Below are 18,425 nucleotides of genomic sequence, written 5' to 3'. Positions count from 1 at the left end.
AAATAACTTGTGACAAACAAAAATGGAAACACAACATACCAAAACTTCTGCGATGCAGCAAAAGCAGTTCTATGAGGGAAGTTTACAGTCATAAAATTTTACATTAAGAAGAAGGAAAGATCTCAAATAAATAACCTAACTTTATACCCCAAGGACCTAGAAAAAGAATAATAAACTAAACCCAAAGTTAGCAAAAGGCAGGAAGTAATAAAGAGTAGATCAGACATAAATGAAATAGAGAATAGAAAAACAATAGACAAGATCAACAAAAGTAAGAGTTAGTTTTTGAAAAGATAAACAAAATTGACAAATCCTTGGCTAGATTAAGAAAAAAAGAGATGTCTCAAACATATAAAATCAGAAATAAAAGAGGAGACACTACAACTGTTATCACAGAAATGCAAAGGATTACAAGAGATGTCTATACACAGTTACACACCAATAAATTGGATAACCTAGAAAAAACAGACAAGTTCCTAGAAACATACAACCAACCAAGACTGAATCATAAAAAAACAGAAAATCTGAACAGACCAATAATGAGCAGGGAGATTGAATCAGTGGTCAAAAATCTCCCAACAAAGAAAATCCCAGAACTGGATGGCTTCACTGGTGAATTCTACTAAATGTTTAAAGAATTAATACAAATTCTTCCCAAAAACTGAAGAGGAAGAAACTTCCAAACACATTTTATGAGACCAATATTACCCTTGTCAAATGCCAGAGGACACTACAAGAAAAAAAATTATAGGCCAATATCCTTAAAGAACATAGATGCAAAAATATTCAACAAAATACAAGCATATTAAAAGGATCATACAACATGATCAAGTAGGATTCATCCCCAGGATACAAGAATGTTTCAACATACACAAATCAATACATGTGATACACTACATTAACAAAATAAAGGATAAAATTATATGATCATTTCAATAGATGTAGAAAAAGCATTTGACAAAATTCAATATCCTTTTATGATAAAAAAAAACTCTCATCAAAGTGTGTATAGAAGGAATATACCTCAACATAATAAAGGCCATATATATGACAAACCCAGAGGTAACATCATACTCAACAGTGAAAGCTGAACACTTTTCCTCCAAGATCAGAAACAAGACAAGAATGTTCACTCTCACCATTCTTATTCAACTTGGTACTGGAAGTCCTAGCCAGAGCACTGAGACAAGAAAAAAAATAAAAGGCATCCAAATTGGGAAGGAAGAAGTAAAATTATCTGTTTGCAGATGAGATGACCGATGACCTTACAAATGGAAAATCCTAAAGACTCCACCAAAAAAAAAAAAAAAACTGTTAATATAAACAAATTTGGTAAAGTTGCAGGATACAAAATCAGCATGCAAAAATCAGTTGTATTTCTCTACACTAAAAACAAACTATCCAAAAAAGAAATTAAGAAAACTATCCCATTTACAATAGCATCAAAATCAATTAAATATAGGAATAAATTTATCCAAGGAGGTGAAAGAGCTATACAGTGAAAACTATAAAACGTCAATGAAATAAATTGTAGAAGACAAATAAACAAAAAGATATCCCATGCTCATGGATTGGAAGAATATTGTTAAAATACCCATACTACCCAAAACAATTTACATATTCAAAGCAATCCGTAACAATATTTTAATGTCATTTTTCACAGAAATAGAAAAAAAAATCCTAAAATTCATGTGGAATCACAAAAGACCACAAATAGCCAAACCAATCTTGAGCAAGAAGACAAACTAGAGGCATCACTTCCTGATTTCAAATTATATTACAAAGCTACAGTAATTAAAACAGTATGGTACTGGCATAAAAACAGACACACAGACCAATGGAACAGAATACGAAATCCAAAATTAAACCCACATATGTATGGTCAACAAATCTTCAACAAGGGCACCCAGAATACAAAATAGGAAAAGAATAGTCTCTTCAGTAAATGGTGTGGGGAAAATGGATATCCACATGCAAAAGCATGAAATTGGACCAATATCTTACACCATACACAAAAGCCAACTCAAAATGGATTAAAGACTTAAATATAAGACCTGAAACCCTAAAAATCCTAGAAGAAAACAGGGACATTGATCTTGTCAATGATTTTTGGATGTGATACCAAAAGCACAGGCAACAAAAGCAAAAATAAACAAATGGGACTACATCAAACTAAAGTTTCTTTACAGCAAAGGAAACCATCAACTGATGAAAAGATGACCTATGAAATGGGAGAAAATATTTGCAAACCATGTATCTCATAAGGAGTTAATATCCAAAATACAAGGAACTCATAAAACTCAACAGCAAAAACCAATCCAATTAAAAATGGACAAAGGACTTGAATAGACATTTCTCCAAAGAAGACCTACAAATAGTCAACAGGTATATGAAAATGTGCTCAACATCATTATTCAGCAGAAAAATGCAAATCAAACTACAATGAGATTATCATCTCATACCTGTCAGAATGGCTACTATTTTTAAAAGTAACTAAAGATAACAAGTGTTGGCAAGGATGTGGAAAGAAGGAAACATTTTACACTGTTGGTGGGAATGTAACTCAGTACAGTCATTATGGAAAAACAGTATGGGGGCTCCTCAAAAAAATTAAAAACCAAGAGAGTTACTCATTTTCCCAGGGGAATCTCCCATGTATCCATGAGGTATACATGTTAATAAACTTGTTTGTTTTCCTCTTATTAAAAAAATTAAAAACAGAACTACCATATAATCCAGCAATCCCACTTCTTGATTGATTCAAAGGAATTGAAATAAGGATTTCAAAGAAATACTCACACTCCCATGTTCATTGCAGCAGTATTCACAATAGCCAAAATACAGCTACACTTACCCCCAGATTCAATGAGTTATATACATTAAATATGCACAGCTTTTTACATGTGAATCGTACCTCAATAAAGTGACATGTATGAATGAATGAATGGATGAATGAATGAGCAAACACACTAACAAAAAGAAAACACAGGAATATTTTCTTTTTCTCTTTTTGGCCACACTGCGCAGCTTGTGGGATCTTAGTTGCCTGACTAGGGATCGAACCCAGGACCCTGCCAGTGGAAGCATGGGGTCCTAATCACTGTACAGCCAGGGAATTCCCATGATTATTTTCTTTTTAAATCTCAGAGTGGGATCTGATCATTTTGACCACATAAACATTATTAATTTTGTATGGTCAAGACCATGATAAACAAAGTTTAAGGATGACTAGGAAATAGGGGAAAATAGCCACAACAAGAGCAACAAAGGGTTGGTTAATTTCCATACATTACACAAACTCACAAATTGGTAAGGATATCAACAGAAAAAATAGGCAAAGGATGTGAAAGAGTTCATAGAAAAAGAACGGCTTTTTTAAATGTGAAACTTGAGACATCAAGCAGTGGAAACGCTTCACCTCTGCTAGTTAAATGTTAAGCTCTTTCTTAACAGTCTTGGAGAGCAGAAGCAGGACATGATTGAATGACTGTGCCAACTGCCCTTCCTGGCCATGGAACTATCAGTGATACAGACCATATGTAACTGGACTGATGTAAGGTTCATCCAGTGGAGGCCAGGCCACCCCCTCCCAGCCCATGACAGCAGATTGTGCATAAGTCTTCCCAGTTCCATATCCAGTGACCTCACATTAGCAGCATGAAATCAGCCATGGTGGGAATATTTACACCACAGAAAATGGCAAATGCTACAAATCAAAGCTTTTTTAGTTCCAGACAACCGGTTGTTAAGTATTTAACATCACACCATTAGACCCATGCCAAATATCTTTAAAGCCAGAAGACTGTCACACTTTCTAAGAATTGTTTTCAACTGGGTTGGAATCAAAATGAGGGCAAGGGTGTCCAGTAAGATACACGGCTGAATGTACTTTGAAAAAACTCCCAGGCAAATCTGACATTGCACACATTTATGTCACCAGCCTCATCTGAGAATCCTAAGAACCCTACTCTATGCTTTCATGAATTGGCAGAAGGTCTGAAAATACAGAACTTTGATATCTTTCAACTTCCCTTAAACCACAGAGCAAAACCCGACAAACTCTGTTGGAAGACAGCATGGCTCTCGCCTGGCTCTGGGAAGAAAGGCACGGGGCATCGGCTCACCTGAATCTCCATCTTCTCCTTCAGGCCCCGGAGCTCCTGAGCCTGGCTGAGTCGTTCCTCGGGCTCCTCATCCTGCAGAGACCCGAGGTTGGACTTCATCACCTTGTGGGACTGCAGTGCCTGCAGTTTCTGAAAAGACCAGGGTGCAGTTTCATTCAGATGAACATCTAATCATTGATGTTGTCTTTTATACCCGGAGCGGTGTCAGAAGGGCACACCTAAACCCAACCACAAAGCCCCAACCTGAACTCACTAGGTATCTGCATGCCTGCAAACATTCACACAAGTTCACACTCCCCTTCACTCGTGTTCTCCTGAGAGCTCAGCCCTTGCACAGGAGAAGCAAATTCCCATGGAAGAACAGGATTCAAGAGTGTCATTTCCATCGCGCTGAAATTCTGCTGTACTTCAAACCCGGAACTTGCCTGACGGCTTTCCCATTTCTTCCTCAGTCTCGAATAGGCTGAAGAGAATCAGACTATCGGAGCTTTGAGGAGGGTCTCAGGCACTCCAGACCACTCCCTGAGGACTCCTGGCCCTCTTCCCACAAAGAAAAATCCTGGCTGTCACCAAGAAGGCCTGGCTTTTCACAACTTGGAGTCATGTCACCAACGCCTAGTGCTCCCCAAGCTAATAGTGTATGGTGTGAAGGAAAAGGCATGGAAAAGTGGATCAAAGACAAGGTGCCTTTCCACCCCCCTATGGTTATATTTTTAAATATATCACTACTGCAGTGACAAAAGCAATTATCTCCATCTCTATTACTATAACAAACTCATAAGCCCTATTCAAGCTTTAGAGAACAGTTAAGTCCCTGAGTTTAACTTCTCACTCTTGCTAATCTTTAACTCTTCTCAGTTCCTGCTAAAGCAATATTGGGTCCAAGTGTTAACCATTTCTAAACCCCTTGAATATTTTTGTAGAGTCAAACGCTTGATCAGATGTATGCACAACTTTCGGCCCCTGATGTGTCACTTCTGTCTTCACACTGCTGCTTATGACACACCAGAGAGCTGGCTTTCTTGGCATCACAAACCTTCATGGTGTTTTCCTTTCAACTGGGGTAAAGTGGACTTACAGTGTTTTTCACAATCACTCTAAATGGAATCTTAGCTGTTTCCCCATCCCCCAGAATTTTTAAAAAATAAATCAACAAGATACTTATCCAACTACACTGAGAATCTTGTATCCAGTTTGGTTCCTATACTTTAATAAAAGTGAAATAATAAAATGTCAGGTGAGAGGAGATGGGCGGGGGAGACACACAAACACAAAAATACAACAGAAGCCATCCTATAGGGGAAAGGCAAAAAAAAAAAAAAAAAAGGATGTTCCAGTTTAGGACAGTGTGATCCAAGTTAAAAGGAAACCATGGATGGTAGTAAGAATTATGTCCTCATTTACCACAACCCAGAATTTCCTAACTGAAAGTAACCTTTTGATTTTTGAGGACACGGTTTATGAACAACAACTCCAAATTCAAATCAATACCTAGGTATCTAACGTGTCTAGTCAAAGAGTACCACGTCAGGGGAAGCATGAGAGTCAGGGAGTTTCAGATGAGCTCAGAGATGATGGGTGTGGAGCTGGGGGTTAGGAGTGTGACATCCACATGGTGGGGCAGCATCTTGTCCTCCACAGATTATCCCTGTCCACCCTGGGGGAACATTTAGGAATGGGAGGACTTGGGTCACTATCGATACACACACACACACACACACACACACACACACACGCAGAGCTCTCATTGCACTCCCACCGCCCTCCATCCTTGGCTTTCCGTCTCAGATTGAGACCACCAAGGCTCCACGCATATCCTACGACAATCCCCTTCTAGAAAAGTTGTCTAGGTATTTCTTTAGGCAAAGCATGCAATGATCATGAGAAACACTATTACACAATTCATTTTCAAATCAAGAAAAGATTCTCCTTGATGTTCAGTGGACCAATAAGAGCTAAATACATCCTGAAAATACTTCTCCTCAAACATTGTCCCTGATACGGTTTTAGTTATACAGGTTTATATGGGAAGATACAGTCCACGGATAACTTTAATAAGGTTTTCTTGAATAAACTTAATAATATATCCAGTAGAAGAGCAGGGGCTTTGAAGTTTAAGGAGCTGGGTTCAAATCCCAGCGCTACCTCTTAACAGCTGTGTGACCTTAGGCAAGTTATGTGACCTCAGTGTCTTGGCCTGTAAAGGAGGAATGATAATAGCTTTTTTAAAAAAAAAAAAAAGAACTTTTTTTTTTTTTTTTTTTTTTACTTTTTGGCCATACTGTGCAGCACGTGGGATCTTCGTTCCCTGACCAGGGATCCCTGCAGTGAAAGCGCAGAGCCCTAACCACTGGACTGCCAGGGAATTCCCTAAAAAAAGAACTTTCAAAAAGAAATTAATAAACTAATGACACACTTACCTTTAGAATGTTATAGTTGTTTGGTTGTTATGAGGATTAAAAGTTAGTGTATGTAAAGTACTCTGCACAGGGGCTAGAAAAGTTTCAGTAAATGTTAGCTATTATGTGTGACCCCCACAGACCCCAACAGAGAGACTGGCCTGTAGCCAGGGCTCAGCAAGTACTTGTTAGAAGAAAAATGCATTCATTTACATTTTGCCTCATTTCTTGTCCAGTGATGAAAGCCCTTTGAGAAAATAAGGATAATGTCTCAGGAGCTCTTACTATATGCCAGATAATGTTAAGTGCTGTCTATGTGTTAATTTAACCCTTTCAGAAACCTATCCTACAGAAAATAAACTGAGGCAGAGGAAGGTTAGGTAACTAGCCTAAGATCACACAGCCAGTATGTGATGGAGCAGGGATTCAATCCTGGGCACTGGCCTCTAGTATCTGGCCTCACAGTGTATTATCCACCCCCAATGGCAGATGACAGAGAACTAGCACAAACAAAGAAATGAATTTTGAGAACAAATAAGCAGGTTTTCAACCAAAGAACTCTGAGAAGCCTTTTAGGTTGGGTACCTCTTCTAGCGTAGAGTTCTGGTTAGCAACACTTTTAAATTCATCCCAAAATAATTTTTTGAGCTTGTCTATTTCCCCGTATAGCTTGGCCCGCTCTTTTTCTTTCCATTCATCAAATTCTTTCTTAGCTTCTGCTTCCCTCTGGCGAATGATCTCTGCTTCCTACAAAGAAAAGCAAGAACAAGAGAATCATTAATTCCACATTATGACAAATATTTACCGAGAAACTGCTAGGGCTCCTTGTCCGTGCAAGCCACTATGGAGACCCAAAGAACATTCATCCCCTGGTCCCCACTGCTGGGACAGGGAGTGGGATTAGTCTTATCTGAACCGTAAAGGCCCTTGAGGATGGGGATCATGTCTTTTCTCTCTTTATATTCCTCACAATGCCTGGCATAGTTGGTGCTCAGTAAATGCACGCTGAGGGAAGGAGTGATGAATGAATAAATGCCGGAAGGAGTGAGGCAAGTTTATGCATTTTCGTTCTACAAATACTTACTGAGTACCTCCTCTGGGCTGCCTTTGGGAGCTTATCCAGTCTTTGTCCTCAAAAAGCTAACATTATATTGTAAGAAGTTAAAATTCAGGTTCAAATGCTCTCCGAAGGTGCTAATGCAAGAAGCTGCAGCTCTCTTTTGGCCATACAGGTCTGACCAAGTAATTGAATTTTCCTTGCCAAACTACCCAAAATCATTTAAGCACATCCAGGAAGATGCCATCCTAGCTCTGTCTCCTGCTCTATGAAACAGGCAGAATTTTGGCCCTGTGGGATGCGAGTGCATCATGGGTCTCTCAGCTAGTCCGTGACCAAGCCCCCTGCCGTTTCCTCTCCACACCCACCTGAAGCTGCCGCTGCCTCTCCGCTGCCCTCTGCGCTTCCAGCTCCCCTTGGGTCCACTTCAGCTTGGCCCACAGCTCTTCCAACACCTCCTCCACTGGCTGCTCCTGCTTCTTCTGCTTTCCTGTGGGGTCCACTCGAAGAGAGGGTGACGGCGTAAGTCAAAGTCAGTGGAACGTATACCGTCACACCTCAGTCTGAGTTCAGCTTTGCCACTTACATTGTACACTGACTCTGGGCAAATGACAGAACCTCCCTGACCCTCTGTTTCTCCAAACTGGAAAATGGACATAGTAATAGCACCTAACCCAGAGAGTTATTGTGAGGATGAAATGTGATAATGCAAAGGGCTTAGCGTAGTGCCTGGCAGAACAGCTCAAACCATGTGAACTATTGTTGTCATTTAAAATAACTATTTTGACAGTACTAACACATGGTAATGTGAATGCAAAATCAGCAGAGTAACAGAAGCAGAATACCAAATAGTGTGTACACTGATTATCAATACAAAGAACATGTCTATGTATCCTGACAGCAATCAGAGGGGAATTTAAAATAGTGATAATAATTGTAGTTTTAAGTTCACTCTTTTCAGGAATATAGTGTTTAAATGTGTAGTTTTAAATTTCCAGTGAAAAAAAGGCAGCATGCATTATGAAGAAAACTTGAATTACAGAAGAATATTCTAACTAAATCACATAATGATAAACTAAGAGTTAATGAAAAAGACACCAATTGTTCTTGAACATTTGTTACTTTTTTAAATTTATTTATTTATTTTTGGCTGTGTGTCAGGGCTTTCTCTAGTTGTGGCAAGCAGGGGCCACTCTTCATCACGGTGCGCGGGCCTCTCACTATCGTGGCCTCTCTCGTTGCGGAGCATAGGCTCCAGACGCGCGGGCTCAGTAGTTGTGGCTCACGGGCCTAGTTGCTCCGCAGCATAGGGGATCCTCCCAGACCAGGGCTCGAACCCATGTCCCCTGCATTAGCAGGCAGATTCTCAACCACTGCGCCACCAGGGAAGCCCAACATTTGTTACTTTTTAAAGTACATTTAGAGACTATTAGATGGTACTGTTACTGAAACTTTAAGCTTTACTTTGAAAAGAAATATATGGCTTTTCTCAGATGGGATAAGCAACTTTTAGATGCAGTGTAAATTAATTTGGGTTAATTAAGTGATCTGAGGTGAGTCTGGAATGGGAGGGCTGGGTTATCTGAGAAGGCAGCTGCCTGACTATAAATTAATGAACATTAATATAGCAAAAGTTGCCTTAAGAACATATTTTTCCTCTCCTTACAGCACTTTACATTAAGGAAATAACAAGGAATATGCACAATGATTTATGTATAAGAATGTTATCATCATGTCACTTATAACAGGAAAATTTTTTAGTAGCCCATATAAATTGAGAAATAATTCAACTGTGAAATATATTATGATCGCCACATGATGAAATACTATTCAGCCATTAAAAATCATGTTTTCAAAGATGATTTACTGACTTTGGAAAATGTGATATATTCTTAACTGAAAATAAGCAGTGTCAAAACTGCATCCTATATGACTATATTTGTATAAAGAAAAATAATGACTGAGAATATACCAACATATTAACTGCAGGTGATATTGTCCACAGTTTTTATTTTCTCTTTTCTACCTTTCTGTATTTAAATTTTCTAGATCAAAGGCATATTTTTTCCAATTTCTTTATTGTGATGAAATATACATAACAGAAAATTTACCGCCTTAGCCATTCTTTTTTTTTTTTTTTTTTTTTTTCCCGGTACGCGGGCCTCTCACTGTTGTGGCCTCTCCCGTTGCGGAGCACAGGCTCCAGATGCGCAGGCTCAGCAGCCATGGCTCATGGGCCCAGCCGTTCCACAGCATGTGGGATCTTCCCGGACCGGGGCACGAACCCGTGTCCCCTACATCGGCAGGCTGACTCTCAACCACTGCGCTACCAGGGAAGCCCCCGCCTTAGCCATTCTTAAATGTATAGTTCGGTGGTATTACATACTTTCATAATGTTGTGCAACCATCACCACCATCCATCTTCAGAATGCTTTTCATCTCGTAAAACAGAAACTCTAGTCTCACTAAACACTAACTCCCCATTCCCCCTTCCTCTAGCCCCTGGCAACCATCATTCTACTTTCTGTTTCTATGAATTTGACTATTCTAGGTACCTCATTTAAGTAAAATCATATAGTATTTGTCCTTCTGTGACTGGCTTAGCTCACTTAGCATAATACCCTGTTGTAGCATATTGCAGAATTACCTTTCTTTTTAAGGCTGAATAGTATTTCTTTGTATCTATATACCACACATTGCTTATCCATTCATCTGTCAATGGACATTTGGGTTCTTCTACATCTGAGCTACTATGAATATGTGTATAAATACCTCTCCAAAGATATATATCTTTATCAGAAAAAAATATTTAATAAGTAGAAAATCTATTTTTCTTTAGCAGCCTCTAATGCAGAACCAAGAAGAATTAGATATATAATAAATGCATAGTAACTAGGTGAATTGTGCTGTTTTAAAACTCTGTTCTTTGAAAAAGAAATTAAAATAAAGGGGAAAATATTTTATTCAATGGGATTTTTATCTTTAATTTATATTACATTTTATCACATTATATTTTCATATCTATATTTATTTTACGTTTTAACAGCTATTTCTTATTGAACCTCAAAAAACAGATATAAAGTACGCAAACCTCTTAATGGGAAAAACATACAGCCTTGCTACTCGTTTTAGAATTTGAAACAGTAAAATTACAGTGATTAAGTCATAATAAGCTCATGACATTAAAAAAGTCAAAGAATTGGTCTGACTGCTCATTAAGCCCAGTTAAGCTTATTCATTGTCAGCACCAGAGAACAGCAAATTCCAGAAGGCTGGGAGGTAAGGGCCCTTCAAAGTCACTCTGTCTGACTGCCCCATTCACAGTGAAGGACAGAGGAGGAAACACTGACCATGGTCACATAACTGAAGGGGACAAAGCTAAGACTGGAACCTACCTGTCTGACTCCCAGCCCTTTTTCTCTAAACACGTGGTCAGAAACCCTCCCCGCCCCATGTGGGATCCCCCCATCCTCAACTGGATGACGAGGTTCTGAGGGCAGCTTTGGTGGTGTACATGCCCCTCACCCACTGAACACAAGCCCAGGCCCTTGCACGGTCCCAGGAGGGCCACCTGGACTCACCACCTTCCACCACGCCCGTATGTCTGCGCTGGATGTGGCCCCGGAGAAAGGTGGCGTTCATGAAGGTCTTGTCACACAGGTGGCACTACACAGAGGGAGGTAGTGGGAAGTGCAGGATTAGCTCACCTGAGTCAGCCAGGGATTCTCCCTCTATCAAAACTCTCATTCCTTGGGCCCCTTGGGCTGCTTCATATATAAAGAGTTTGATTTACTGAGTAAGGCAGTGACTGAACCCAAAATATATATACTATATATTTTATCCCCCCCCCAATATATATATATTTTTTTCTTTTTCTGAATTTTAAAACACTACCAGTGCCGTGGGGAGCTAGGAACAATGATTAGTATCATCCTTTGCTGATACTAAGGAATTTTTGTTGGTTTTTCAGGGCATGATGATGGTATTACGTTTATGTTTAAAAGTGGGATGGGAGTCCCTGCCTTTTAGAGCTACATAGTGAAATATTTACAGATAAACTCATATGACTGATACACTTCAAAATATATATGGGGGAAATTGGGTAGAGGAACAAATGCGACAACATTGGCCGTGAGTTAATAACTATTGGGCTGGAGAGTGTGAAGATGAAGGTTCATTATATTATTCTCTCTACTTTTGTATATGTTTGAAATTTTCCACAATAAAAAGGTTTTTTTCAAAAAACACCAATGTCCAAGTCTCACCCAGAGTTGAGAACCACTGGAGCAAAGGGTAGTAAATATAGCACCTGAAATTCCACTTCACTCTCCTCAAGCATTTCAGACAATGCCAATCCAGCATATCATTTTTTCACTGTAAAACTTCAAAATTCTTCCAACACAGCTTTGCAGGCTGCCATTGCTAGTCAATCAGAGTAAGAGGGCAGATTATTTGCTGTCTTTACACAAAGGCAAATGTGACAGAAATTGCCAATCGTCCCCCAGTACCAGTTTTCCCTTTTACCTTAGCAATAGAAACCTTGATTTTTAGCTGACCGTGAGGCTAATGAGAATATATGTCACCTCCTCCCTTACAACCAGGTGTGGCCATGTGACTAAATTCTGGCCAATGGCATGTAAACAGAAGCGGTATATGCAACCACTTTTGGGAGGTGTCATTAAAGAAAGAGCCATGATATTCCTCACCCTCCCTCCTCCTGCTGAATGGAATGTGCACCTGAGAGGTGGCACTCAGGCAGCCATCTTGGACCAGGAGGCAGAAGTCACACAATGAGGCTGGAGAGAAACAAATCCAGAACTGGGTCCGCGATTACATGCCACCCCTGGATTGTTACCTCTAAACTTTGTTCATGAGAGAGAGAAATAAACTTCTATCTGGTTTAAACAATTATAATTTGAGGTTTCCTGTCACCCACAGCCAAACCTAATCCAGATGGATACAGTCTGGGTTGACGGACTCTGCCCACTCCTGAGTTCTAAAGTGACACATGAATTTCTAGTTGTTTGAAGGAATATCAGCTGGGGGGCAGGGAATATGTTACAAGGCATCTTATTCCAAATTATAAGCCCGTCCCCTCAACCCACCCTTCCCTGCTTCCCCTTTTCCACCCCAAGCAGCACACTCACAAACCAGGCACCAGACTAGTCCCTCCACCATGCCAGCTTTGAACCTGGGAAAATGAGATGCTGGCATTGCAGTGGCCCAACTTGCTGCCACACGGACAGAGGGTTTCTGAGAACGGAATCCACACTGACAAAGAACTGCCAAGAGCTGCAGAGAGAGAAACTAGATTCTGGGGCCATCACCTAAGTCCCACCATAACCCTGGATCTTTCAGTTAAATTAACCAATAAATTCCTTATTGGCCTAAGCCAGGTTAGACTGCTGTTTTGCCCTTTACTGCTGGAAAGGTTCTGACCCTTTTCTCGTAATTAACATTATATTAATTATGTCAATTACCATTCAATCCACTAACATCATGCCCTAATGATTCCTTCTGTCCACCCACCCCCAAACTATGAATTTCTGTTAAACCTGAACCAGCATGATTTGTGTCTTCATCCTCAGAGCCTGGCAGAGGGCCGGGCCCCCTGACAAGCTACTAAAGGGCAACTGTCCCCGATCCACTCTTTCCATAGAAAGAAACGCAAATGCTCAAATGCCACTCTGGGGAATGAACTGTCACTTGGCTGACTAATAGAGTCACTTTTCCAGAACAGGCCTGGCTCTACCAGTCCCCTGTCACACACCTCTTACACACACCTTTACACATCACACTCTCTACACACACACACAGCCTTCGTATATACACACTCACGCCCTCCATGAATACACACACCCTTACACACATACAACCCTTCATTCATTCACACACACACACCATAAATCTATCTTCACATGCAAGCATGTTACACACCACACACTCTACATACATACCTACACATACCAGTCACAGATGTACCTTCCAATCACAGACACCATCCATAAACACACATACACATCTTGCATACATTCACACATGCACACATGAGACATGAACTCATACACACACCTGCCGCACATGTACAATCTCCACACACACACACACACACACACACACACACACACACACGCCATAGACTTGATGAGACACCCTGGGGCTCTCTGGCCACCAGCGGCATCTCTGAAATCTGCTCCTAGTCCCAGTGAGAATAGCCACAGCAGCCTCAGGGGCCAGGCAGTGGTGCCGCCGGGGTGGCCGGGGGCCGGGCCCACAGCCCTCCCGGCGGCCCCGCCCGCAGAGATGCTCACCGCATGGTAGCTGTGGGCGCCCGTCTGCAGGAGCAGCTGCTGCAGGGCGCTGATCATCTTGCGCCGCCGGCGGCTCTCCTCCCGCACGCCCCTGAGCTCGTCGGCCTGGCGGCCCAGCTCCTGCTGGCCGCGCTCCTGCTGGCCCAGGCTGGCCTGCAGCCGCGCCTCCAGCTGGGCCACGCTGGTGCTCAGGCAGTCCTGGCAGTGCAGCAGGTACTCAATGCTGAGCTGCGCCAGCCGCAGCACCTTGAGCAGCGCCGGGTCCACGGGCTGCCCGCAGCGGCCGCACACCTCCCGGTCCAGGTTGCAGAAGGTGACGCTGACGATGTTCTCCTGCAGGGTGGCCACATCCAGCTCCCGTGCCACGCGGTCCACGTCCAGGGCGCTAATGCGCCTCCAGTCCATTCTCTCACGGCGAGGTTGGAACTTGAAGGTGGGGAGAGTGTAGGCCACAAAGAGGGGGTCGCTGAGGCCCTGGGCGGTGGTAGCGTGGGACTGCATGGACGGGGGGAGCCCTGGGCTGACCACTGGGGAAGGGTGCCGCCAAGACCACGGCAGCAGGCACAGGAGCTGAGAGAGGGCCTGGAAAATGAGAGGAGGGTTGAAGTTAGGCCTGGTGCGTGTGGCTCCATGTACCGCGCTGGCCAGCAGGAGCCTGTAGTGTGCGTGCTGTGCACTGACATAGCCAGAGCAAGGGTGTGGGCTTTATGACACACAGATGTGGATTTAGATCCTCAGCCCGTGTGTATTGGGGATCACAGGGCCTCCTCTTCAGGCTTGCGGTTAGCAATGAGGCAGGCGAAACACCCAGGCCAATGCCTGGCACACAGCAGGTCCTCAGTGAACCCCCCGCCGTGCCCAAGTCCACTGTAAGAGTGCCTGCCAGAGGGCTTGGGCAGGAGCGAGCTGTCCAATGTATAAGCAGGTCTTTCTGCAACCCTACATTGACCTCAGGATGAAGTCTAATAACTTGCCACGGGAGGCAGAGTCACTTAATGGTGGACATTAAGTGGCTCTCCTTCTGTAAGTGCAACATTTAATGGAGGGGTGCGCTACAGTTCCCAGTTTCCCCAGCTGTCAGGTGTGATCAGTATGACTATGTTCTCTCTAGTGGGATGTGAGCGAAATGATGTCCGCCCCTGCCACGGGGTGGCGCTCAAGAGAGCAGCCGTGTCTCTGCACAGAGATTGTGCTCAGTCCACGATGGTCTGTTTCAAACCTCATGGTTTAGAAAACAGCTCCAGTTTGTTGTTAAATGACTCAGATTCTACTCACCACCCTCTTGTTAGACAAAGAAATTGCTCTCTTTGGGGAGTAGCTTGACAATAGCAACCGGAATTTAAAATGAACATTCCAGTACTAAGAATTACAATCTGTTCTACAGATAAACTCATACAAGTGTGCAAAGGTGCTTGTACGAAAATTGTCTTTGTAGTATTATTTGTAATAGCAAATTACAAGAAAATTACAAGAAAGCAAAGTACAAAGTACAGTGGGGATATGAATGGTATCTCTATACGATGCAATACTATGCAGCTATTGATAAGAATAAGGCAGTTTTTATGTACTGATTGATATGGAATAATGACTATATATATACATATATATCCATTTCTGTTTAAATAATATATTAATATGACATTTAATAATCATTAGCAAAAATAAAGGAGATATGTATATCTCACATATGTATATGTATTATATATACATATATGCATAAATATATATATCTCACATTAGAATGTTTCCTATGAGGCAGGAGGGAAATGGGAATGTGAAATGGGGATAAATAAATGAATAAAATAAGTAAATTAAATAGATGGTGCATGGGTAGGAGATGGACAGAAAGATAGACAGATAGGTCTTACACAGACCAATGATGATAATGATAAATATAACACATACACATATATGAATGATTCATATCTGTTATTCATATATAATCAGAATTAAGTAGACTGATTTATTCTTCCTAAATATGGTTCATTATCTATATTTTTTAATACGCATAGACTATTTCTAGGAAAATAAGCTGTTAGCAATGGTTATACCTGGGAAGTGGGAACGGAGGTTAGAGGACTTTTATTTTCCACTCACCACCTCTCTATACTATTCAGTTCTTTGCGTCATCATCTATTACTTTTATAATTTCTTAAAGAAAAATATACCATTTCTGCCCTTAAAGAACTTAGAATCTGACTGAACAGGAAATACATGTGACCCTATTCAATCAAGTTCTCTTTAGATCATGTGATTTACACTTTCAAGTACAGCAGAAAGTCAGAGAAGAAAAAGGTCATTGACCTCAGGAAGCTGAAAGGCCTTGAAGAAACAGGCAGGCTCGGTTTGCAAAGAGGGGAAGGCCTCCAGGAAAGGCCCCTGAGCGCCCTGAGCCTGTCTTCATCTGGGAAAGGCGGCAGTGGGAGGTGACAAGCCTGCCCCCACCTGCCCTGGGGTACTCTGGGGACTGGAGGAGAGGCAAGGGGAGGGTGCTCGGTAAGAAAACCGGCCACAGTGCAGGGAGTGCCAGCCTCCAAGCCAGACACACACTCTAAATGCAAACCTACCAACAGGTAGAACTATCCTCACTTTACAAACAAGGAAACGGATGTCTGGAAAGGTTAAGTGTCTTCCCCAGGTAGAGAGGCCAGAGTTGAAGTACAGCTGGAGGTGCATCTGGCTCCAAAGCTTGTGGACTTTGAACCATCCAACATCGATTCTTGAGGCTATTTGTCCTAAAACTTGGCTTGGATCAGATCATCAAACCTTACCCATCGAACTCATTCATTCATTCATTCACTCACCCCCTCCCCCGCTCCTTTAGAACATGCCTAGCTTGGCCAGGCCCGGTGCCAGGCACTGGGGCCACCGAGATGCATTAAGCACACACCTGCCCCCAGCCCCCTCCTCGCCAGCTTAGCATGGCTCCTTGCTGCCCCAGGACCAAGTGCAAACAAACCCCTTAGCCTGGTCTTCAAGCTGCCACAGGATGCCACGGACCCACCTTTTCCATTTCAGCTCCAATGTTTCCCTTTCTCAGATCCTCCTCCCCAACACATACTCCAGAAACAAAACCATCCAGCCATGAGCATCCTCATCACGGCCATGAGGAGAAGACCAGCACATTCCTCTTAATATGTCACATTATTTTTTAAAAAGGAGACAGGTGACATGACACTCACCATGCTCAGCTGCAGGCTCTAACTGTGTCACCGGAGCCTCAGAGACAATTGCCACAACAAGCTGTGCTTTGGAGCAGCAGCACGTTACCAGGTGGGCTGTGGGCCAGGGTAACAGGACACCTGCTTCCTGTCCTCCCACAGACCAGGAGCTCACCTGAGAACTCGCTGTTTAACTATTTAATATTTAAGCTCTGGCCTCAGATGTCTGCCCACAGTCCCCTCTCTCATAATAAGGCCAAGAATGTTCCACCAGCCACTCTCTCAGCTCTCCTCCCACCTCTTCGAACGCCCCTTCCAGCCTCTTCCTTGAACAAGGAAGAGCCTACTATCCTTGCACCCTTCCTTTAAGGCAGGGTGTGCCAGTGCCCCTGTGACAGCCTGCTGGTCACCCATCACCCATCTCTCCCTGCACACTCTCCCTGGGGATGCTCACACGTAACCATAGCTTCAGCGACCATAGGCCTGCTATAGGCTGAGCCTTAGCCACTCCCAAATCTCCTTCTCACAGGCCTGTCTCTTGGGACCTTTAGACTTAGCCTTCCAATACTGATTATACCAGAAATCGCAAATCTAAATTCCACCAGGACCACGAAGGTACTATTAAAGGTAGGAAACATGCCAGGTGTAAGAGAAACCAAATACAAGCTTGATGCTAAGTGGCGACTGATTCCCTATCTTAGTGTCCGAGATACACGTGGGCAGTGGTTCTCAAAGTGTAGTCACTGACCAGCAGCATCAGCATCAACTGGACACTCGTTAGAAATGCAGATCTCCAGACGAACTGCTTCAGAACCATTGCAGTAGGGAGTGTTGGCATAGGGAGCGTTAAGGACTGTGGCAAAATGGGAAGTGCGTGCCCTGTTTACAAGGGGCAGCCACCACTGAGCTTCAGCCATATGGGAAGTGATGTTCTGTGCTCCTCGTGGGCTAATTCCAAATTCACTAAGTAGATATTCAAGCAAGTATGGCCAACATGGTGAAGTAGGAAGACCCTAGCTCACCTCCTCCCACAGACACACTAAAATTACAACTATTTACAGACTGGCTATCTATAAGAATGACCTGGAGACTAGCAGAAATGGTTTTCCCCAACTAAAGATATAAAGAAGGAACCACAAGATGGGTAAAAGGAGTGGGGACGCAAATTAGTCAAGACCCACACCCCTCGGCGAGCAACCCACAAACAAGAGGATAATTACAACTGCAGAGGTTTTTCCCAAGGAGGGAGGGGTCTGAGCCCCGCCTCAGGGCTCCCCAGCCCAGAGGTCCTGCACTGTGAAGATGAGTTCCCAGAACACCTGGCTTTGAAGGCCAGCAAGGCTTGCATATGCGAGAGCTGGCACCAGCCCTGG

The 18,425-nt window shown here is 42.7% G+C and overlaps 1 protein-coding gene across 8 annotated transcripts in view; it reads right to left on the bottom strand.

Annotated features, from left to right (window-relative positions):
* DZIP1L (DAZ interacting zinc finger protein 1 like) overlaps nucleotides 1–18,425 on the bottom strand; it is a 46,577-nt gene that overhangs the window by 19,675 nt on the left and 8,477 nt on the right. For 6 of the 8 annotated variants that reach the window (XM_060149777.1, XM_060149775.1, XM_060149776.1 and 3 more), the window contains exons 1-6: nucleotides 16,481–16,597; nucleotides 13,892–14,473; nucleotides 11,162–11,246; nucleotides 7,949–8,070; nucleotides 7,109–7,270; nucleotides 4,125–4,253 (exon numbers count right to left, since the gene is read on the bottom strand). In XM_060149777.1, coding sequence (XP_060005760.1) covers nucleotides 4,125–4,253; nucleotides 7,109–7,270; nucleotides 7,949–8,070; nucleotides 11,162–11,246; nucleotides 13,892–14,473; nucleotides 16,481–16,567 — 1,167 coding nt within the window. In that variant the 5' untranslated portion in view covers nucleotides 16,568–16,597. Of the gene's footprint in view, nucleotides 1–4,124; nucleotides 4,254–7,108; nucleotides 7,271–7,948; nucleotides 8,071–11,161; nucleotides 11,247–13,891; nucleotides 14,474–16,480; nucleotides 16,598–18,425 lie in introns of those variants that run through there. The other 2 variants (XM_060149778.1, XM_060149779.1) reach the window with 1 other exon arrangement.

This window comes from Lagenorhynchus albirostris, chromosome 5 (genome assembly GCF_949774975.1).
Source record: "Lagenorhynchus albirostris chromosome 5, mLagAlb1.1, whole genome shotgun sequence".
Classification (NCBI taxonomy): Eukaryota; Metazoa; Chordata; class Mammalia; order Artiodactyla; family Delphinidae; genus Lagenorhynchus; species Lagenorhynchus albirostris.
This window is presented reverse-complemented; position numbering and strand designations above follow the sequence as displayed.